General features: G+C 44.6%; 1 protein-coding gene across 2 annotated transcripts in view; it reads right to left on the bottom strand.

Moving 5' to 3' along the window:
• Positions 1-23,902, bottom strand: part of ash1l (ash1 (absent, small, or homeotic)-like (Drosophila)) — a 408,509-nt gene that overhangs the window by 65,722 nt on the left and 318,885 nt on the right. For both annotated transcript variants that reach the window (XM_072282409.1, XM_072282400.1), the window contains exons 9-11: positions 10,289-10,334; positions 8,496-8,604; positions 1,476-1,682 (exon numbers count right to left, since the gene is read on the bottom strand). In XM_072282409.1, coding sequence (XP_072138510.1) covers positions 1,476-1,682; positions 8,496-8,604; positions 10,289-10,334 — 362 coding nt within the window. The remainder of the gene's footprint in view (positions 1-1,475; positions 1,683-8,495; positions 8,605-10,288; positions 10,335-23,902) is intronic.

Genomic DNA, 23,902 nt, shown 5'->3' with positions numbered 1-23,902 from the left:
CAATTGAGCACACCTACGTAGAGCGGCATTGCAGGAAAGCAGTATCCATCACTGGCCTTCAAGATTTCCTTGGTACGGATGCCCCAGGCCATGATCTCTTCTCGCTGATGCCATCAGGAAGGAGGTACAGGAGCTTCAGGCCCCACACCACCAGGCTCAGGAACAGTTATGACCCCTCAACCATCAGTCTCTTGAACCAGAGGGATAACTCCAATCACCTCAACAATGAACTGATTCCACAACCTATGGACGCACTTTTAAGGGCTCTACAACTGATGTTCAAAGGTTTCAAAAATACATTTGATGTCAGAGAAATGTATACAATATACATCCTGAAATGCTTTTTCTTCACGACCATCCATGTAAACAGAGGAGTGCCCCAAAGAATGAATGACAGTTAAATGTTAGAACCCCAAAGTACCCCCAGCTCCCCTCCCTCCCACGCATAAACACCGGCAAGCAACGATCCCTCCTCCCCCCACCAGAAACAAAAAGCATCGGCACCCACCACCAAGCACTCAAACGTGCAGCAAAGCAACAGCAAAGACACAAACTTGCAGTACCCTGAAGGCTACTCGTTCACCCGGTATCTCACATACTACAGGCTCGCCCTCTCCCCCTAATAAGGGAGAAAGAGATGTCTCTGTTTCACAGCAAGAGGGAAGACATTACAAACAACTCGCTGGATTACAACGCTAAAAGTCCATTGTGTCGCTTTTTCCGAGCTCTGTGTTCAAAGATCTCAGGTTTCTGGGCACGCAGCCATAGATCTTTCGACTCCCACAACACACCGATCTCCTGCTGGGACACAGACCTTTGATCCACCTGCCTCCAGAGCCACGAGATCCCGGACCTCCGAAGTCGAGCGAAGTTCTTAGGCCGTGTCCTCAGCATGTTGGATAACGGCCAGTTGTGAAACCCCGAGAGTGGGTCCCATTTGGTTCTTGATATGTATTATTTATAATTATTATCATTTTACTTTCGCATAACTTGGCGTCTTTTGTACATTGGTTGTTTGTCTGTCTTTGTCATTGCATTTTCCAACGATTCTATTGTGTTTCTTTGTATTTAAATGAATGTTTGCAAGAAAATGAATTTCATAGTAATATATGGAAACATCTCTGTACTTTCAACTGTTATTCTGTCATGTCTCATTGACCTGCACCTGAACAATAAATCCCCCATACCCCTCCCATTCATGAAAGCAAGACAAACATTTCACTATGTCTTGGTACAAGTGACAACAATAAACCAATTTGAGTCCCTATTCACGCCTCTCATAATCTTTCATGTGGAGTCAGGTCTCCCCTCTGCCTCCTTCATTCCAGGATGAACAAGCCCAGTCTATCTAATTTCTCCCCATATTTAAAGTCCTCCATCCAGGCAACATCTCAGTGATCCTCCTCAGCGTAATCACACCCTCTGATATTTGTGTAGTGGGCAGGTGATTGGAAATCTAATAGGGTTGTTGGTACCTGAACTCTTGCTCACTGACCACCTCGCCCAGATACTCGATGATGAACTGCCCGGCCTTCAAGGTTTCCTTGGTGCGGATGCCCCAGCCTTTGCCCTCGGCTCGGAACCGCTCCAGGCACTGTACCCACTCGTGTCTCTGGATCCGCTGGTTGCAGCAGTACTCGTCGCAGGGACACGTGCTGGGGGCGCACTCCGCGAAGATCATCCTGCAACAGAAGAGGCACATGACAGACACCAGCTCCTGACGAGCACTCCCAGTTGTTTGAGTCTTTACTTTGAGACAGTTCTCTTTCACTTATTGACCAGACCATGCGTGATGGTGCGAATGAATGCCCTGACAGGTTATGACGACTGACAAGTTACCGTGACACAATGTGGACTGTGTGGGAATGTGGGAATGAACCCAGCAGTCCTAAGGCTGAGGCTGTGAGAGCGATTGTATGAAAGTGGTGCAGGTGTACACACACACAAAGAGCAACATACATGTTCGTGTAACACTATTAGGGTACCAGTGACCCATGCTCAATTCCACCGCTGTCTATATGCTCTCTGTGTGACATTTTGGGTTTCCTCTGGGTTCTCTGGTTTCCTCCCACATTCCAAAAATACATGGATTAGTAGATTAATTGATCAAATGGGCAGCACAGGCTCAATTAGCGCAGGGTTTGTTACCATTCTTCATTTCTAATAAATAAAGGCATTTGGACAGGTATATCAATCAGAAAGGTTTAGACTAATATGGGCCAAACTTGGGGAAATGGGAGTAGCTCAAGCAGACAACACAGTTGGCATAGATGAGATGGGATGAAGGACCTGCTTAGAGACTAGAGAACTCCCAACCTGTGGAAAATAGCTGGCAGTAACTCTGTGCCCATTCCCACAGACAGTGTGACCATCAGTATTTTACTGAAGGACAAGACCGCATGGTCGGTGGGTGAACAATTGGCTCCGATAGTATACAGGTCCAATTCCTAAGATGTATAGTGGATCTGTCTTGGGGAGTATGGAGTACAGGGTGATTTGTCTGTAAATTCCTGATGACAGGTGCAATCAGCAGAGGCTCACCCAAGAATGGCCAGGGTTTGCTCATTTCTGCCCTGAGTGACTGATGGAATCAGCCCGAGATCCAAGTCCCTCTTCCCATGCTCTCCCTGGGCTTGGTGTCCAGGAAAGAATTGGGGTAAGGGGAGGGTGATGCTGTATGAGTGACTCCTGTTAGAAGACATTCTGGACTCAGGATAAACAGGCTCTTCAGCCCATTGAGACCATACTGACTACCTGCCGCTCATACATATGGACATTAATCCCCGTTTTTATTCTTTCTGCATTTCCAAGATTGTACCACCTACCTCCACTATTTACAGAGGCCAATGAACCCACCAATCCTGCAGATTATTGGGAACTGGAGCATCCGGGGGTCACAGGTAGAAGGTGCAGACTCCACACATAGACGGAGATGGGGGGGGGGGGGGTTAATATACAGTGGCCAATCAACACACTGACCCATAAGTTGCTGGGATGTGGGAAGGAACCAGAACCAGAGCTCCTGGGAGAAAGTGCAGGCTCCGTACACAGATGGTGCTGAAGGTTGGGTGGAACCCAGATCTCTGGCACTCTGTGGACACTGGTCTGGGAGAGGGAACCACATACTAAAAGTAAATGATACACTGGGCACCTGAAACACCCCTTCACAGAATCGCACAGCAGGGAAACAGGCTATTCAACCCAAATGACCCACGCTGATCATGGGCACCCTTCTGTTTAATCCCATTGCCCACCACTGAGTACACAGCCATTGATACTTAGCAATTAAAGTGATCATCTAGACATTCCTTTAATGACCCAGTAACCACACTCCTGCATGCATTCCAGGTAGCACCCTGCACCCCCTCCAGCCTTGAATTTCTTCCCCCTACCCTAAGCCCATGTCTTTTGAGTTCTATCTACCTCAACTACAGAGAAAAGTTTCCTGCTAACTGCCCTTGCACCTCTTCCACTCCAGTTTCTCTTCGTAACTAAACTCAAAATTCCCCACCTTCTTGAGCAGAATCATGCCGAGAGAAAACCCAATGCTCAATGGCCAGCCGCTCAACAAGTGGGAATGGGCAGGAGCTGCTAACGTTATTGCCAGCTCTAATGAATCAGAACTGGAACACTGCCTGGGCATCTGTTTCAGCGCTGGGGCCTCGGTGCTCGTGGCACACTGGGCCTTACTGTTTATTACAACTCATATCTTTCGATTATAATTAATAATAAAAAAAAACATCAGTGCACAGTTTTTGGGCGTGGAGCCAAGTTCTGCTAATGAGTCTGCATCAGATAGTTGAAAATATGCAACAACAGACCAGAGCAGAGTGCCAAATGATGAAATGAGGCTGGCGAGCTTCCACGGTCCCTGTTACCAGCAAATGCTTGCCTCCCCACTCTGACAAGTAGCCTGCAGCTTGTGCTGTTTTACCTTTGGTGAACCACTGTGCATGGTACAGATATTCTTTTGTCACACTTCAGGGGAGTAGAGCTTTCATATTCTATTTATTTTTATTTTGAGATACAGTGCACAACAGACCCTTCTGGCCCAATGAGCCATACCACCCAATAACCCACCTATTTAACCTTAGTTTAATCACAGGACAATTTACAATGACCAATTAATCTACTAACCGGTATGCCTTTGGAATGTGGGAGGAAACTGGAACATCCAGAAGAAACCCACACGTTCACAAGGAGGATGTTGGAAATGAACTCTGAACTCCAGCTCCCCGAGCTTTAATAGCGTTGTGCTAACTACTATGCTACCATGGTGCCCTCACAGTTGTGCAGCTACCTTACAGCTCCAGCGATCCTGACCTCTGGTGCTGCCGTGTGTGGAGTGTGCACGTTCTCCCTGTGACAGCGTACATTTCCCTGAATGCTCTATTTTCCTCCCATATCCCAAAGGCGTGCTGGTGGGTAAGTTAATAGGCTGCTGCAAGTTGCCTCCAGTGTGTAGGTCAGTGGCCATCTGTGGGGTATGTAGAGAGAATGGAATTTTACGCAGTCAAGTGTGAGGTGAGCACTTTGGGAGGACAAACCAGGGTAAGGCATACAGTGAATGATAGGACACTGAGGAGAGAGTAGAACAGAGGGACCCGGGAATACAGATCCATAAATCCTTGAAAGTGGCATCACATGTAGTCAGAAACAAGAGACAACCTGCAGATGCTGGAAATCCATGCAATACACACAAAATGCTGGGGGAACTCAGCAGGCAAGGCAGCATCTATGGAAAAGAGTACAGTCGACGTTTCAGGCCGAGCCCCTTCAGCAAGACTGTAGACACATGTAGTCAGGGTTGCCTTCATAAATCAGACAATAGCGTACAAGAGTTGGGATGTTATATTGAGTTTGTATATGACATTGATGAGGCTACATTTGGAGTATTGTGTGTTTTGGTTACCTCCCTACAGAAAAAATATCAAATAGATTAAACGAGTACATAGAAAAACTACAAGGATGGTGCCAGGAGCTGAAGACCTGAGTTATAGGGAAAGGCTGAATAGGTTAGGACTTTCTTTCCCCTGAAGTGTGATTGAGGAGGGATTTGACAGAGGTGTACAAAATTATGAGGGGTATAGATACAGTAAGCACAATCAGGCATTTTCCACTGATGTTGGGTGAGACAACAACTAGAGGTTCTAATCTTTCCGCATTTCCAAGATTGTACCACCTATCTCCACTATTTACAGACGCCAATGAACCCACCAATCTGGCAGATTATTGGGAACTGGAGCATCCAGGGGTCACAGGGAGAAGGTGCAGACTCCACACATAGATGGGGATTGGGGGGGGGAGTTAATATATGGGGGGGTAAAAGGTGAAATATTTAAAAGGAATCTGGGGGGAACTTCTTCACTCAGAGGGTGGTGAGAGTGTGTAATGAGCTGTGTAATGAGTGGTGGATGTAGGTTCAAATGCAACATTTAAAAGAATTTTGGAATGGGAGGGGTTACGGTCCAGGTGCTGGTTGATAGGGCTAGGCAGAATAACAGGTCCAACGGGCCTGTTTCTGTGCTTTAGTGCTCTATCACTTTAATAAGATCGTGAACACACAAATGCTGGAGGAACTCAGTGTGTCAGGCAACCTGATGGCATGAACATTGATTTCTCCAACTTCAGGTAATTTCTCCCCCTCCCTTTTCTCTTTTACCATTCCCCATGCTGGTTACCCTTTCACTCCTTTTCTTCCACTCACCTGCCCATCACCTCCCTCCCTTTCTTCCATGGTCCACTGTCTCCTTCTACTAGATTTCATTCTTCTTCATCCCTTTAGCTCTTCCACCTATCACCTGCCAGCTTGTACTTCTTTCCCTTCCCCATGCTTCTTCTGGCTTCTGCCCCCTTCCTTTCCAGTTCTGATGAACAGCCTCAGCCCAAAACATCAACCTGGTTATACCCCTCCGCTGAGTTCCTCCAGTACTTTGTGTGTGTCCCCCATTGCTCTGCTGTGATGCATCCATAGTCTCCAAGACCAACCTCAGCTTCCTGGCAAACCTGAGGAAGCTGCTCACTGGGGGCCTCCTGGTGTCAGGGCTTATTGACACTCTAGTTCAGTCTCTGAGAAGAGGCCAAGAGATGGCCTTTGAAGCAGTTTTGGGAATTCAGCAGACTGATGCACAGAGGCATCTTAGGGTCCATGACTATAATTCCTTAAAAATGGCTGCTCAAGTCAATAGCATGGTAATAAAAGGAGAATGGCTTGTTTTATTAGTTGAGACACTGAGTTCAAGAGTCAGGAAATTATGCTGCAACTTTATAAAGCCCTGGTTAGGTTGCATCTGGAGCACTGTATTCAATTTTTGGTTGCCCCATTATAGGAAGGATGTGGAGGTGTACGGGGTCTTTATTTTGTTACATTTAAAATGGCGACTTTGTTATGTTAATCTAGGGAATGCGGCTTTGTTGTGCTTTAACGCTGAAGAGAGTTTGCGCTAGCAGTTTGTTTGACTTTAAATTGAGATAGCAGCCTTCTAGTAGCCAATGGGTGGTTATGTATTGTTTTGTTTTCGGATACCATGCTGTATGATATGACTGTGGACAGGGTTTTTGGCAGGGAGTCAGAGGAGAGGCGGGGAGGACGGTGGAGAGACGGGAAGTCGGAGGAGAGATGGGGAGGACGGTGGAGAGACGGGGAGTCGGGGGAGAGACGGGGAGTCGGAGGAGAGACGGGGAGGACGGTGGAGAGACGGGGAGTCGGAGGAGAGACGGGGAGGACGGTGGAGAGATGGGGAAGACGGTGGAGAGACGGGGAGTCGGAGGAGAGATGGGGAGTCGGGGGGAGATGGGGAGTCGGAGGAGAGACGGGGAGTCGGAGGAGAGACGGGGAGTCGGAGGAGAGACGGGGAGTCGGAGGAGAGACGGGGAGTCGGAGGAAAGACAAGGAGGACGGCGGACGTGTGGAGAGGCTCCGGTCGATCACTCAGGGTGGTCCCGAGCCGTGAGTCGACGGAATTCGGGTGGTCGTCTTAAGTCGACTGAGGTCCCAACGGTTGCGCGCAAAGAACTTGGACTTTGATAAGTGTTGGTGCCTTTTTTTTTCATTACTTTCCTCTCTGTATCAAATGTATATTAATATCATAGAATTAGTAATATCTATAAAGTGTATTTGTTAAAATTTACTGGGTGTGCTGGCTGATGATTGATGTTGTGATTGATTCGGGCGGCGACTGACCCTGTGGGGCGTGTTGAGGCGGGTGCTGGGCTGGATTTCCCCTAGACATACACGAGCCAATATAACGGAACGTTACAGAGGCAATGGTGAGGGTGCAGATGAGGCTTACCACATCGCTGTCTGGATGAGAGGCTGAATGCTATAAAGGAGAGGTTAAGCCAATTTGGGCTATCTTCTTTAGAGTGGCAGAGGCTGAGATGAGACTTGATAGAAGTTTATAAAATTATAAGAAACACAGATAGACAAATACAATCTGAGACCCAACGCAGACTGGGAGACTGTCTCGCTGAACACCTACGCTCTGTCCGCCAGAGAAAAGCAGGATCTCCCAGTGGCCACACATTTTAATTCCACATCCCATTCCCATTCTGACATGTCTATCCACGGCCTCCTCTACTGTAAAGATGAAGCCACACTCAGGTTGGAGGAACAACACCTTATATTCTGTCTGGGTAGTCTCCAACCTGATGGCATGAACATTGACTTCTCTAACTTCTGTTAATACCCCTCCTCCCCTTCCTACCCCATCATTTATTTCCCCCTTTCTTTCTCTCTCTTTTTTCTTCCCGTCCCTCTCATTATATCTTCCTCTGATGCTCCCCTCCCCCTTTTTTTCTCCCTAGGCCTCCCATCCCATGATCCTCTCCCTTCTCCAGCCTTGTATCCGTTTTGCCAATCACCTGTCCAGCTCTTAGCTCCATCCCTCCCCCTCCCACTTTCAAATCTCTTACTATCTCTTTTTTCCGTTAGTCCTGGCGAAGGGTCTCGGCCCGAAACGTCGACTGTACCTCTTCCTATAAATGCTGCCTGGCCTGCTGCGTTCCACCACCATTTTGTGTGTGTTGCCTGAATTTCCAGCATCTGCAGATTTCCTCGTGTTTGCCTTTTCAAATATAATCGGTATAGTTTTCTAAGGGTCAAAATGTCCAATGCTAGAGGGCATGCATTTAAGGGGAGAGGAGTAGAGTTCAAATGAGGTGTGCGGGGCAAGTTTGTTTCAGACACAGTGTCTGGAATGAGCTGCCGGGGTTAGTGGTGGAGATGTTTAGGAGGCTCTTAGGGCATGGATTTGTGGAGACCAGGCAGAAGGGGTTAGGTGACATGGGCTCAATGAGTTGTGGGCTGAAGGGCCTGTTCTGTGCTGTCCTGTTGTATGTTCCAAACTGGCTCATCTGACATACTGAGTTGATTCGCAGCCCAGGTTAAGCTGAAACAGTACATTAGAGAGCCGTCGCAGATCACCCTGTTAGCAGTGCCGTGGTGTTCAGTTGGGATCAGTGGTGGGGGTGATGGAACACACGCACACACTTACCTGTTAAGACAGTCCTCCATGCAGCTTTTCTCCTCTGGGTTCGCTGGCCTTTTACAGTTGCAAGTCGTAGGCTCGCAGCCGGAGAGAGGCTTAACATCAACAAACACGTCTGTAGAGGGGACGACAAGTCTTGTAGTTACAGGGCATTTAATGCTGGTAACCCCCACATGCCAATCAAATCCTAGTAGGTGCCCCACCCAATTGAGTACCCCCCACCATGACGTTGAGAGGAGGTAAGGACCCCCACCACATTACTACCATTAAAGAGAAGGTACAGGAGCCTAAAGACACATACTCAAAGTTGTAGGAACAGCTTCTTTCCCTCCACCATCAGATTTCTGAACCATGAACCTCATTATTTTTGCTCTCTTTTTGCACTGCTTAATTTTTAAAAATTAGGTATTTATTTCTGTAATTTAAAGTATATTTTAAGTATTACACTGTATTTCTGCTGCAAAGCAACAAATTTTATGACACACAGTATATAAGTGATAAGAAAACGGATTCTGATTTTGTTTGACCACCCTGACGTCTGCTGTGAGCTGTGGAGCTGTGGTGGAAGGTGGAAGTCTATGCAGAGATCTTGTGAGTGAAGCCTCGCTTCAGACCATGTTTGTTGTCTACCTACATCACGCGTTACCCTTTGGATACTTAGTATACAAATATTCACGCCATTTTAAAGGTTTCTTCCCCTAGGCAGTTAATTTGGTCAACCATTCTAGTTCACCCCCACCAACCCTCTCTATCGAAAGATAAATAATGCATAAATGACATAATCCCCGTCAATGCACTGCACCATAAACACTTTAAACCACTTTTCACAATGCTGTTTACATTGTAAATACATGTCATTTAATCTCTTTTTATATAATTCTTTATAATTATTGAACTTATATTGTATGTTGCGCCCTGATCAACACAGAGGAAATGTAAGTGTATAGGGTGAGTAATGCTCATCCTTGATTACAAGCCTCGAGAGGTTCCCATCCCAGCCCCTGAATTTTATAATCCTGCTCCATCTGTATATTTTGCAACTTCAACTACAGAAGTTGGTTTAGTTCAGAACATCCCAATCAGCTTTCTAAGACTGAGCACTGAAGCTCGATGACAGCTGAGATTCCTCCAGCTTCCAACACCCCCCAGCATTCTCTCATAGACAGGTCCCCCCAACCCAACCCTTGCTGCTGATCCCAGTTTACAGCTAATGCCCAATCTCAGCTGCCTTGTGCTCCCACACAGAAATTACTGGTGCTCATCTCCAAAAGGATCTGATGGCCCACAGTTCCCTCAACCCAAGAGATGGAAGGGAGAGAAATCTCATCTGAGCCCCATGCTGTTCTCACCGAAAGCTCACAATGGAACTTCCAGCAGAATGCAGCAGCTATAATGGAGGCTTATATAATTCCACCCACCCCCCCACTTAAGTCTAGGCGGCTTGAGGAAGGTTGTGGCCACTAAGGGTGTGGCAAGTGGCGTTGCTCTGGATAGACGGAGATTCATCTGGCAAGAATTCAGGAGTATTCCCAGGACACCTGGACAAAGCACTGTGGTGCCATAACTGGGAAAGTGCTCCTCTGAAAATGATTTCTGCATTTTGCTGACTGCCCCAGCCTAGTCACAAAAACCTCAGTGCACTCTGAAAGACACCACTTATAAACATGCCAGCATGTAACACAGCAGCAACTTCAGTGGCCAGATTACTTTAAAAAGGCACAGAGTAAATGTAGATATGAAGATAAATCACTTATAAATGAACTATATACTGTAATACAATGAAATGAAAGATGTCTTACTTGATCTAATTTTCTTATAAAGAGGGACATCAGGCTTTTTGTATAGCTAAAATAAAATAGGAGAAATTGTATGTTAGTCACATGAACACACATGCCAATATAGTAACACAAATACTGTTATTTTCCTGATGTACAAGTGGCTCCTGTCTGAGGGTGGAGACTCAAAAGATCATCCAGATCAAGGCAACCTTACACAAAACCCTGACTGTCTACTTCCCTCCATAGATACTACCAGACCCGTTGAGTTCCTCCAGTTTGTACGAGGCATAGACTGAATGGGCAGCCAGAGCCTTTTTCCCAGGGTGGAAGTGGCTAATGTGAAGGGGCATAATTTTAAGATGACTGGAGGGAAGTATAGGGGGAGATATCAGAAGTAGGCTTTTTCGACATAGAAAGTGATGGGTGTGTGGAATGTATTGCCAGGAAGATATTTATTTATTAAGATACAGTGTGGAATAGTCCCTTCTGGCTCTTTGATCTACGCTGGCAAGCAACCCACAATTAACCCCCTGCCTAATCACAGGACAATTTACAATGACCAATTTAACCTACTAACTGATACCTCTTTGGACCCGGAAAAAACCCACACATTCCACAAGGAGGATGTACACACTCTTTGTAGATCATGTCAGAATTGAACTCTGGACTCTGATACCCCGAGCTGTAATAGTGTTGTGCTAACAGTGGCATCATTACATTAAAGGCATTTAAGAGATTCTTAGAAGGACACATGAATGACAGAAAAAAATGGAGAGGTATACGGGATTGATCTTAGAGGAGGATTAAAAAGTCAGCACAATATCATGGGCCATCAAGTTAAGGTGCTATTGCAAATGGGGGGGGGGGGGTTCAATGGTCCACTGGGAGTTATAAAGCACGAAAAAGGCTCTTCAGCCCAAATCTGCCTCAACCATCAACCACTCTGTAACTCTAAGTCTGCATCAATCCCATTTTGGCAGAGTGAAGTTAAATGGCCACTCCTTTGCTTGCTCTATTTCCATCTTTAATATCTTTATTTTTCCCTTTCGGGGTTCTTTTGAAGACCCTGACCTGGAGTTACACGCTGACTTCGGTTCTTTGCGGGAATGGGACCCACTCTCGGGGTTTCAGGACTGGCTATTGTTTGGCACACCAAGGGTTTGGCCTGAGAGTCCAGCTCAAATTTGGAAGCCTAGGATCTTGGGGCTCTGGATAATCTGCATAATCACTTAAAGAGTTGAACTGCATGTGAATGTAACGAGAGCTGTATAATTCACCTCCTTCTACCTTAGGCCACGAACTTATCAATCACCCCTCGTATATATACCCTGATAATAAAAATTACTTTAGACTTTGAATAAAGCTGGAGGCGCCAGCTCACAGAGGCTCACTGAAGACTCCCACACCGTTTCACCAACACAGCTCCTCTCCCTTCGGCACAGCGGACAAAGTGAACCAGCTGCTGGGATGGAAAGGTCAGCGAGAGACCCGAGTGCTTTGCATTTAACATCATAACACATCGTGCCTCATTTTACTGCAGAGGATGAAGGTCAGTTTGCTGAGCCCAGTTGACAGCCTCAAATCATTAAGTGGTTTATACTGCAAAGCTCCTGCATTCTGCTTCACAGCAAGCTATTCTCTCTGGTGTAACTCAACAATCGAGGATATTAAACCATGAGATAAACAATGCATCCTACGAGAGCAGGAGGATGTCTGTTGAGTAAATACTACTTGCTTGGGTATTGAAATGAGTGGTGAAATTTGTTACAGGTCATTGAAAGACAAACATGAATAAGCAAAAAGGTTAAGGTCAGCCATATTTTAACTTTTGGTGCAGGACAGTCAAGGATAGTTGCAGTTTTCTGGATGTAATAATCTTGTATTAAATCAGCAATGAAAATCTCAAAAATATTAACAAAGCTATTTAATCTCAGCAAGTGTTAACAGTACAATTATATTTTGAATGTATTAACTGAAGGAACTGGGCGGAGTCCTTTTACCTTGGCTAGCGATCAGGAGTAGGAACCCTGGCTGATTCCCCCTCTCTCTCTAACCCCAAGGTCACTGGGCAGTGATGGGGAGCAGGAACCCTGGCTGATTCCCCCTCTCTCTCTAACCCCAAGGTCACTGGGCAGTGATTGGGAGCAGGAACCCTGGCTGATTCCCCCTCTCTCTCTAACCCCAAGGTCACTGGGCAGTGATGGGGAGCAGGAACCCTGGCTGATTCCCCCTCTCTCTCTAACCCCAAGGTCACTGGACAGTGATGGGGAGCAGGAACCTTGGCGGATCTCTCTTAAACCCAATGGTCATTGTTCAAGGTTCATGAATGGAAACCTGGGCCAATCCCACCGCTCTTTAACCAGTGATCACAGGGCAAGGTTCAGGAACAAAAGCCTGGGCCAAGCCCTCTCACTGCAACCCAGGAACTCTGAAATAAATGATGCAGTAATCTGATTAACTCATTTACCACACTACGGAGTTATAACTTGTGGCCTTCCATGTCTCTACAGTTGAGTTACCTGTCACGTGGAGAATTTACCCACTTAAATACTGCGACAAGCACTTATCACGAGTATTAAAGACAAAGATTACCTCAAAGATTTGTCACATGTACATCAAAACATGCAGTGAAATGTGTTGTTTGCATCAACAGTCAGCACAGTCCGAGGATGTGCTGGGGGCCAGCCCACAAGTGTCACCACACTTTCAGAGCCAATGTGGCATGCCCAAAATTTACTAACCCTAACCCTTACGTCTTTGGAATGTGGGAGGAAACCCACACGGTATTGTGGAGAACATACAAACTCCTCAGAGACAGCAGTGAGAAACGAACTCTGATCACTGGTGCTGTAAAGTGTTATGCTAACCCTAGGATTAACTTGTGTTTGCGGGGTAAACAGCCAATAGATCAGATCAGCTAATAGTGTGGGGGGGCAATGCATGAACTCCCCTCCTTCCCAAGAACTGAACAGTAGCAGCAGCACAGCCACTCATTAGACAGTGCTTTTTGAGTTTACCACCTCAACCCGCTGGAAGGGCAAGGACAACACTGCCCTCCAAGCCACATACCATCCTGACCTGGTAACTCTGGAACTCTCCCCTACAGTACTGTGAGTGAGCGCCAGCGACACGGGCTGAATTCACCGTCAATTTCTGTTAGAAGTTTGTATGTTCTCCCTGTGAGTGCATGGATTTCTTCTGGGTGCTCCAGTTTCCTCCCACGTTCCAAAGACAAACTGGCTAGTAGGTTAATTGGTCAAATGGGTGTAACTGGGTGGTGCAAGCTCGTTGGGCCAGAAGGATCTCTTACTGTGCTATATCTCAAAATAAAAAAAAAATCTGCACCCAAGGATTGCTGTGGCTGAAGAAGACAGCTCATCACCTCTTTCTCAAGGGCAATTAGGGGATGGGTGATTATTACTGGCTCAGCTTCCAAAGTTCTCACCCCTTAAAAGAATTAAAAAAAACTGGGGCAGGAGTGCCACTTGAACTCGCAGGGAAAGAGGGAGGGAGGGATGTGGTTTAGTTCATAGGTTTAGCTTAATTTGGCATCATAAGACCATAAGACATAGGAGCAGAATTAGGCCATTTAGCCCATCAAGTCTGCTCCACATTCCATCTTGGTTGATTTATTATTCCTATCAACCCTGTTCTCCTGCGTTCATTTAGAAATATAGCGTATTCACCCCTCTTGGAAGTTTTCATGTTTTATTGTTTTGCAACATTGATTAACAATGATTTAATTTGGCTTTTTTGACACTGATCAACAGAAAAACTCTTTCGTGTAAATGTGAAAACAGATATCTACAAAGTGATCTAAATTAATTACAAATATAAAACACAAAATAATTGATTGCATAAGTATTCACCCCCCCCTTTAAGATGACACACCAAACAATCACTGGTTTTCGAAGTGTCACGGAGATCGCCTGTGTGCAGTCAAGTTGTTACAACTGATTGTAGTAAAAATACACCTGTATTTGGGAGGTCCATCTGCTGGTGAGTCAGTATCCTGGCAAAAACTACACTATGAAAACAAAAGAACACGCCAAGCAACTCAGTGAAAATGTTATTGAAAAGCACAAGTCAGGAGATAGGTACAAGGAAAATTCCAAGTCAATGAATACCCCAGTTAAGTCAATCATCAAGAAATAGAAAGAATTTGTAAATCTGCCTAGAGCAGGCTGTCCTCAAAAACTGAGTGACCATGCAAGAAGAGGACTAAGTGAGGGAGACCACCAAGAGACCCATGACATCTTTGGTGGAGTTACAAGCTTCAGTGGCTGAGGTGGGAGAGACTGTGCATTCAACAACTGTTGCCCTGGTGCTTCACCAGTTGCAGCTTTAAGGGAGAATGGCAAAGAGAAAGCCACTGCTGAAAATAACCCAAATGAAATCTCGGCTAGAGTTTACCAGAGACATGTGGGAGACTCTAAAGTCAGCTGGAAGATGATCCTATGTTCTAATGAAACCAAAATTGAGCTTTTTGGCCATCACACTACACATTATGTTTAGTGTAAGCCAAAAACTGCACATCATCAAAAACACACCATCCCTATCATGAAGCATGGTGGTGGATGCAAAATGCTGTGGGGATGCTTCACTGCAGCAGGCTCCAAAAGACTTGTGAAGGTAGAGGGTAAAATGAATGCAGCAAAATACAGGGAAATCCTGATGCAGTCTGCAAAAGAACTGCAACATAGGAGAAAATATTATTTTCTAGCAAGACAATGACCCTAAGCATAAAGCCAAGCTACGCAGAAATGGCATAAAAGCAACAAAGTTAATGTCTTAGAGTGGCCAAGTCACAGTCCAGACCTCAACCCAATTGAGAATTTGTGGCTGGACTTGAAAAGAGCCCTTTATACATGGTCCCCAAGCAATGACAGAGCTTGAGCAGTTTTGTAAAGAAAAGTGGGGAAAAATTGCAGAGTCAATGCTGTAATTGCTGCAAAAGGTGCATCTACTAAATACTGACTTGAAGGGAGTGAATAATTATGCAATTATTTTGTGTTTTATATTTGCAATTCATTTAGATCACTTTGTAGAGATCTGTTTTCACTTTGACTCGAGTCTTTTTCCGTTGATCAGTATCAAAAAAAGCCAAATTAAATCCACTGTGATTCAATATTGTAAAACAATAAAACATGAAAACTTCCAGAGGGGAGGAAATACTTTTTGTAGGCAGTGTGCAGTGCAGAAGAGGCCCTTTGAGCCACACCATTCTTTGAGCTTTAAATTAAGGGATATAGCATAGAAAAGGCTCTTGAGCCCTTCGAGCTGCACAGCCCAGCAATCCCCGACAAACCTGATTTAACCCTTACTTAACTAAGGGACAGTCTACAATGGCCAAATAACCTACCTGGTACATCTTTGGACTGTGGGAGGAAACCAGAACATCCAGGGAAAACTCATGCTTTCCATGGAGAAGATGTATAGAGATTCCTTACAGGCGACACCAACACTGAACTCTGAATTCTGGTGCTCCGAGCTGTAATAGCATCACACCAACTGCTTTGCTACTGTGGCACCCTTCTCCCTGTAACCTATAATGCTTTGATTCATGAAGAACCTGTCAAACGCTGCTTTAGATACGACTTGGCCTCCAAAGCCATCTGTGGCAGTGAATTCCACAGAGTTACTACCCTCTGGCTAAAGAAATTCCTCATGTCTGTTCTAAGTGGACAACCCTCTATTCTGAGGCAGTTACATCTGGTCCTAGACTCCCCCACTACAGGAAACATCCTCTCCACATCACTCATCCTGGCCTTTCAATACTCAACAGGTTTTCAATGAGATCTCCCCTCAGCTCCAGCAAGTACAAGCTCAGAGCCATCAAACACTCCTCATACATTAACCCTTTCATTCTGGGAATCATTCAAGTGAATCTTCTCTGGACCCTCCCCAATGACAGCACATCCATTCTTAGATAAGGAGCCCAAACCTGCTCACAATACTCCAAATGCAGTCTGACTAATGCCTTATAAAGCCTTAGCATTACATCCTTGCATTTATGTTCTAGTCCCCTTGAAATGAATGCTAACATTGCATTTGCCTTCCTTACCATGGTCAGCATATATTGTGGGCCAAGGAGCCCATTCCTGTGCCATTTTTCATTCAGGAGAGCCCTGCTTAAGGTATTTTTCCATAAGACCTAGGAGCAGAATTAGGACATTTGGCCCATCAAGTCTACTCCACCATTCCATCATGGCTGATTTATTTTCCTTCTCAACTTCATTCTCCTGCCTTCTCCTTGTAACCTTTGATGCCCTTACTAATCAAGAAGTGATTAAGAAGCCTAGCACACAACTATCTATTCCAACTAGAAACCATTACTGGGCAAGTCAGTTTGGTGAGGAAGGGTCCCATGGTCACTGACCGATGATGAGGTTGTGAACCATCAGGTGGTCAAGTTTACAGAGTCCACGAGGAGTCTCCCACTTGTTTACTCCTGTGTACTAATTTGCAGACTGCCTCTTGTGCAGAGAAATGCACAATACCCGTTAAACAAGTATTTCTACTCCTCCCCAACAGAAGAACAATTTTTTCTTTGTTTCAGCTTTCGGGAAAGTGTTAGCTTTTTTTTTGCAAGAGAAAAATACATTCCATCCTCCCCAGTGGGTGCCAAGAACAACACAAGAGAGAAAACATTCTCAGCCGGGTTGGCTATATGTTTGAAATCTCCAAGGGATGGCCCAGAAGGAGTGCGAGATGGCTGGAAAACAGTGGGCACTGCACCAAAACAAAACAGCATGAGCAACTTGCACAAGAGTTAAGAATGGCACTGCTGTCCTTACATGGGCAACTTGTAAGTTTATATCACAGTGATGTTCCACAACTAAAATTAGACTGTTAACCCCTTCAGCGATGCAGTACGGTCAATGGAAAACGTTTCTCTGACAGTGAAGCAAGCTGACGTGTTTAAAAAAAGATTGTGCTGGCAGCATTTCAAAATACGAACAAAATTTGCAGGAAGTGGATTTAAGATGGGAACAGTGCTGGGTTTTAAGCTTTTGCTGCTTCGCAGGCATTCTAATGTTAGAGAGAGTTAGAGATTTACACAACACGGAAACAGGCACTTCAAGCTCATTGAGAGTCTGTGCCAACCATCAACTACCCAATTTTACACTAATCTCATACTATACTGTTTTTATTCTCCTCACTCAGCAGAATAATGGTTCAGCATGGACTATATGGGCCAAAGGGCCCGTTTCTCTGCTCTCGTGCTTTACCACTCTATTCTCACCCCTCAGATTCTACCCCTTGCCCATGCACTTAATTAGGGGCAATTCACTATGACCAATCGACCTACTGATGTGCATGTCTTTGGAATGAGGGAGGAAGCTAGAGTACCGGATGGGGGTAGAGAGAGAGGGCCAATGCATGTGGTCACAGGTAGAATGTGGCCAACAACAGAAGTCAGGATCAAACCTGGGCCAGTGGAGTTGTGAGGTAGCAACATTACCAATACAACCCTGAAAATAAAGAGGTTTCTGAAGATACAAGAAAGACACAGGCATTGGACATTAGTTGGACTGCAATGACTTTTACTATTGGAGAACTTACTGCCCAGCACTCTTGTCATGGGAGAAAAAAAATAATGAAGGTTAGCTGGTGCTGGCACTAATACACCAAACTAGAGGCAGTACCATTGCCTGCAGACTGCTGTACATCTCAGTAGCACAACAGTTAGTGTGGCGGGTGCGGGGGGGGGGAGGGGAAGGGTCAGAGTTTATAGTTTAATCCCAGCATCCTCTGTAAGGGGTCTCTGTATGTCCTTCCCGTGGAATGTGTGGGTTTGCTCTGGGTCGTCTGGTTTCCTCCCAAAGTCCAAAGATGTACTGGGTAGGTTAAGTGGTCATTATAAACTGTCCCGTGATTAGGTAAGGGTTAAAATGGGGTTGTCGGGTGTTGCTGAGAGGTGCGGCTTGAAGGGCTAGAAGAGCTTATTCCATGCTGTATCCCTTAATAAATAAATTAAGCTCAAACCACCTCCAACTAAACTCCAAATACTTCCCAACACACCGCATTTATTACTTCTTACAACAGTGCACTATTGCAGGGAGGGCCAGTGATCCTCAAAGATGGAGGTCAGGCCGGCAGGTGTAGAGGATGAAGATCAGCGATCTCTGTGGTCAAGGACCCAGACTGAGGTCAGCGAATCCCAGGGTTGGAAGTCCATGGGCAGGTTTGGAAGCCGAGGTCAGTCGGCAGGTCTGGAAGTATGAGGTAATTCAGCAGGTCCTGATGTCAGACGCGACTGATCCCTGAGGTTGGACGCTGAGGAAGAAGACCAGCAATCCCTGTGGTCAAGGAATGAGGTCAGCAGGCCCCGAGGGTGAAGACAGGTGATCCTTTGAGTTCAGCAAATTGCTGGGTCAGAGGTCGTGCAGGTAGGACCAGAGGCCAGAAGTCGACAGGCCTGGAGGTCGGGGTGCCCCAACCTAATGGAGGGTGTGGGGTGAGGAAATCAGGGTGCTGATGTTGTGCCTATCTTGTATATTGTCTGTGTATTCTGATGAACATTGTGTGACTGTGTTGGTTGTGAATGGAAACAATGCATTTCACTATGTTTCGAGGTACATCTTACTAATAATTTTTTGAATTTTTGTAGAAGAGGTGAGGAGTTGAGGGATGTAGGAAGAGTGCTTCATGTTTGGCTAAGATAATGTTCTGTTAACTCTTTGCGGAATTCTGCACAGATTTTGCAGCTGAAAATTCAGCACCCAGTCTGAAGTAGTTGCTGCAAATGTTTTAGTTTGCAGCTGGTGTGTGGTTGGTTAGCCAGAGAGATCAAGCTTTCATCTTTCTTTGCAATTATGCCAGTGACCTGTCAGAGGGTTGATGGGAGAGGAAAGATTTTGTCAAAACAGTAATGAAGAGCCTCTTCCACTGTGAACCCTCATACCCTTGCGCTTGTGTGGATCGCTAGCACTGGAAAATAATAAATCCATTCAGTTTTTAAGCTTCCTATGGTTTGGCGATTTTATGCACAGCCTTGCTGTGTTCCTCCTTCAATAACAAACACAGCTCTGCAACATTAGGACCATAAGATATAGGAGCAGAATTAAGGTTGTAAAATTTTTGTTATTTATAAGGAGCTGTGATGCAGCAGAGTCTAACACCACAGTTTGTCCCTTACTCCTTGGTGATGTCAATACAGCCAGGGTTCAAGGTTTTCAGAGAACAGGAGCCCCCCAAGACAAAGGCAGAAACCTGGATGCGGAGCCCTGTCAGAAATGCCTTCACTCACTAGTGCAGATTATGGGTACGAGCTGCCTGAGGAGTTGCTGAAACGAGATAGAAGCCTGAAAAGCACATTACTACCAGGCTCAAGGACAAACTCTACCCTGCTGTTATAACACTATTGAATGGTTCTCTAGTATGGTAAGATGTATTCTTGACCTCACAATCTACCTGTCACCTCACACCTTACTGTCAACCGACACTGCACTTTCTCTGTACCATAACACTTCAGTCTGCATGCTTTTATTGTTTTACCTTGCACTACCTCAATGCACTGTTGATTTGCTGTGAATTGATCTGGATGGACAGATCAAAGAGATGTTTTCCCTTGTACCTCGGTACGTGTGACAATAATAAACCAATTTATCAGTTTAGATGTGGAGGGCCATTGGGCCTGCTTCTGTGCTGTCTGACTCAAGGAGACTCAGCAGAATGTGGTCTGCATTGGAGGACCTGAGTAATGGGGGAGAGATTAAAGATTAGCTTTGTCACATGTACAGAGAAATGTGATGTTTGCATCAACAACCACACGGTCTGAGGATGGGCTAGGGGTAGCCTGCCAGTGTCACCATACTTCCAGTACCAACACAGCATGCCCACGACTCACTAACTCTAACCTGTATGCCTTTGGAATGTGAAGGGAAACTGGAGGAAGCCCACCTGGTCACAGGGAGAATGTACAAACTCCTGACAGGCAGAGGGGCAGAAATGAATCCTGACCACTGGCGCTGTAAACTGCTGTGCTAATTGCTATGTTACCATGCTGAGAGATTAGATAGGCTGGGCTGGCCTTTTTCCTCCCTGGACAAAGGAAACTGAAGGGTGACCTGATAGAAATAAATTAAATTCCAAGGTGTTGATAATGTTAAGAGTCTTTTACCCTTTGTGGGACATAGGTTTAAGGTGTTAGGAAGGAGGTTTAAAGGGAATCTGAAGTATGTTTATTTACTCAGAGATGGTATCTGGAACATGCTGCCAGAGGAGGTAGTGGAATCAGATACAATTACCATGCATAGCAGGCATTTAGTCAGGCACTCGTATAGGCAAGGCATGGAAGGATATGGTCCTAATTGGGCAAATCCAATTGGGGTTGATTAGATACAAAAGCACAAAAACAGGAAGCTCAAAGACAATTTTTATCTCACTGTTATCAGATCCTTGAATAGACTTCTTCTAATGATGAGATGGACTCTTGGCCTCGTTATAATCTTGCACTTTATAGTTCACCCACCCTGCACTCTTTCGGTAGCTTTTACACTTTATTCTGTCTTATTATTGTTTTACCTTACTCCGGCTCAATACACTATGTAATGATTTGATCTACAAACGTACATGAAGATAAGCTTTCCACTGTATCTTGGTACATGTGACAATGATAAACCAATATTAAAATAGTTGGCATAGACATGATGGACCAAAAGGCCTGTTTCTAACTTGGCAGGGATAGCTGGAAAGTATCAGTACTGCACATAACCAATATTTACCAACTGAATGTGTACCTCATTACACCCAGGAAGAATTGTTAGAGCTCAGCACAGATCAGTTACTTAGCTGAATACCTCAGCATTCAATGTCAAGAGCTTCAGTTCATTCAGCATCCTTAACCTATTAGAATGTTCCAAGATGCTTAACAGGGGTGTTAATGCTCCATTTGACACTGGACTATTCAAGGTAACTGAACAGGTGATCAAAGAGTTTTATGGAGCTTCCTGAAGGATCAGAAACTGCTGGGGGTGGTGGTGGGGAAAATAATCAGAAAAGGAATGAAAATACTTAGAAGATCAGCCTGTCTTAGTGGAGAGAGATTGAAAAACAGGTTGAAGACACTCCATCAGAATTTAAAAAAGAGCTAGAACTCAAAGCTTATTTGAAGGGTAGGAGTGGAGAGAACAAGATAAAAGATTAGATTTTAAAGATTAGCTTGACTTGTCACTTGTACATGTGTCAATCGGCCCCAATAATGGCAATGCTTAGAGTGGGGTTGGTCATGGAGTCTCACAGTATGAAGACAGGCCATTTGACCCAACTCAACCACGCCGATTAAGATGCCCACCTACGCTAATCCTACTTGTCTGTGTTTGTCCATGTCTCTCTAAACCTTTCTTATCCATGTACCTGTCCAAATGTCTTTAAGACTAAAAACGAGTAATATACAAAAAAATGCCGGAAGAATTCAGAAAGCCAGAAGGCATCTATGAAGGAGAATAAACAGTCAATGTTTTGGGCCAAGACATCCATCTTGACTTGTTTAAGGAAAGACTGTTTAGGCTGGGACTGTTTTCCTCCTGAAGTGATTGAGGCTGAGAGATGACCTTAAAGAAACTTTGCAGTGGAGCAGGAAATTATAAACATAGGATATTCTGTAGATGCTGGAAATCCAGAGCGCTTTTGCTCATCCACTCGAGGCACTTGAAGATGAGGGAAGTACAAACCTCAGCCTCCTTTGGCCCTATTGCTGGGAAAAACAGTCAAGGCCAAGTGTCATTCTCATTAACTGTGGCCATGCAGAGCCTGATCTGCCAGAAGACTGGGAAACAAACAGGGTGAGGTTGCAAACAGAGCGCTGTCTATGGCCCCCACCCTTCCTCTTCTCAGTAACTCTGCACACTGACATTGAGGAACGCAGCCTGTGAATTGCCCTGACTATTACAATCGGGCAGGAGGTCTTAGGTCTTTGATCCCACACCGCCAGGTTCAGGAATAGTTATTACCCTACAACTCTCAGGCTCCTGAATCAGCCTGAATAACTTCATTCACAGCTACTTTGAACTGATTCACAACTTACAGACTCACTTTCAAGGACTCTACATCTCATGTTCTCAGTGTTATTTTTAAAAATTAATTTGCACAATTGGTAGATTATTTGTTAGTCTTTGCTTATGTATAGTTTTTTTTGTAAATTCTATTGTATTTCTTTATTTTTCTGTACATGCTTGGAAGAAAATGAATCTCAATTTATACATATATGTACATATTCTACGTACTTTGCTAATAAATTTTACTTTGACCTTTATTTAGATGTTCATGGGATGAGCATTGAAACAGCTTACCTTCTGTTCAAATATGAACTGCAAGCTGTAAGCCAGGACCGAGATACAGGGTGAAAGCCCTCTCTCTCAGCTGCCTTTGGTGAGAAGACCGAATAGATTTGGAAGAAACCCAATGCAGTGCTTCAACGCAACTGAAGGGCCACATCTGTGTTGAATTACAGCCAAGCTGATTTAAGGCTTTCACAGAAAAATGGGTGGAAACATGGAACTTGTGTTGCGAAACAAGGGCTAGATCCCAGAGCCTTGGATCATGAAACAGACCTTTACTGAGGCACATAATTTCATGAGCAACTCAGTAAACAATCTTAGAGGCACCTGGTGTAGAGAGTGATTTTTATCAGATTTGTACATCTTCTAGGTGGGATTAGGACTGTGTTGAAGCTCATCTAGAGTCATACAGCATTAAAATGGCCCTTCAGTTCAACTCGCTCTTGGCTACTTGAGTTAGTCTTATTTGTCTGCATCCCCCTAAACCTTTCCTATCCATATACCTGTTGAAATTTATTTTACCTGTTCCTGACACGTCTTCTGGTACCTTGCATCACACTCCCACCAGACTCTTTTCCCTCTCACATTAAACCAACACTCCTAGTTTTAGACCCCTTTACACCCCGGGAAAAGACTATCATCATCCAGTTCATTTATGCCCTCATGATTTTATAGACCTCTGTAAGTTCATCCCTTCACATTATATGCTCCAGGGAAAAAAAGCCTAGCCCATCCAATTAATGTTGAAATTGATAAGGTATCTGAAACAAAATTTTTCAGGAGTGGTAATAGATGAAAAATTAAGCTGGAAATCACATATAAATTATGTCAAAGCAAAAATGTCAAAATCTATTGCAATACTGTACAAAGCACAATATTTCTTAAATCAGGAATCTTTGTATACATTACACTGTTCAATTATAGTCCCATACATGACTTACTGTGTAGAGGTATGGGGAAATACATACAAAACAAATACAAACTCAATTTTTCTACTCCAAAAGAAAAGTCATACGAATTGTAAAAAAGACAAGTTATTATGAGCCAACCAATCCACTATTTATTCAACTAGACATCTTAAAATTCAGAGGTTTCATAGCTTTTAAAATAATACAAATAATGTATAAAGTAAAAAATGGACAGCTACCACAAAGTATCCAAAGGTTGTTTAAAATGAGAGAAAGTCAACATGATTTGAGAGGAACATGTATATTTCAAAAACAAAGGATAAGAACAAATGTAAAAAATCGTTGTATTTCAGTCAGAGGGGTGAATCTGTGGAACAGTTGTAGTGAGAATTTAAAAACATGCACCACACAAGTTTAAAAAATTATTTTAAAATAATTTAATG

This window comes from Mobula birostris, chromosome 2 (assembly GCF_030028105.1).
Source record: "Mobula birostris isolate sMobBir1 chromosome 2, sMobBir1.hap1, whole genome shotgun sequence".
Classification (NCBI taxonomy): domain Eukaryota; kingdom Metazoa; phylum Chordata; class Chondrichthyes; order Myliobatiformes; family Myliobatidae; genus Mobula; species Mobula birostris.
The sequence above is the reverse complement of the archived record's forward strand: the minus strand, read 5'-3'. Positions and strand labels throughout refer to the sequence as shown.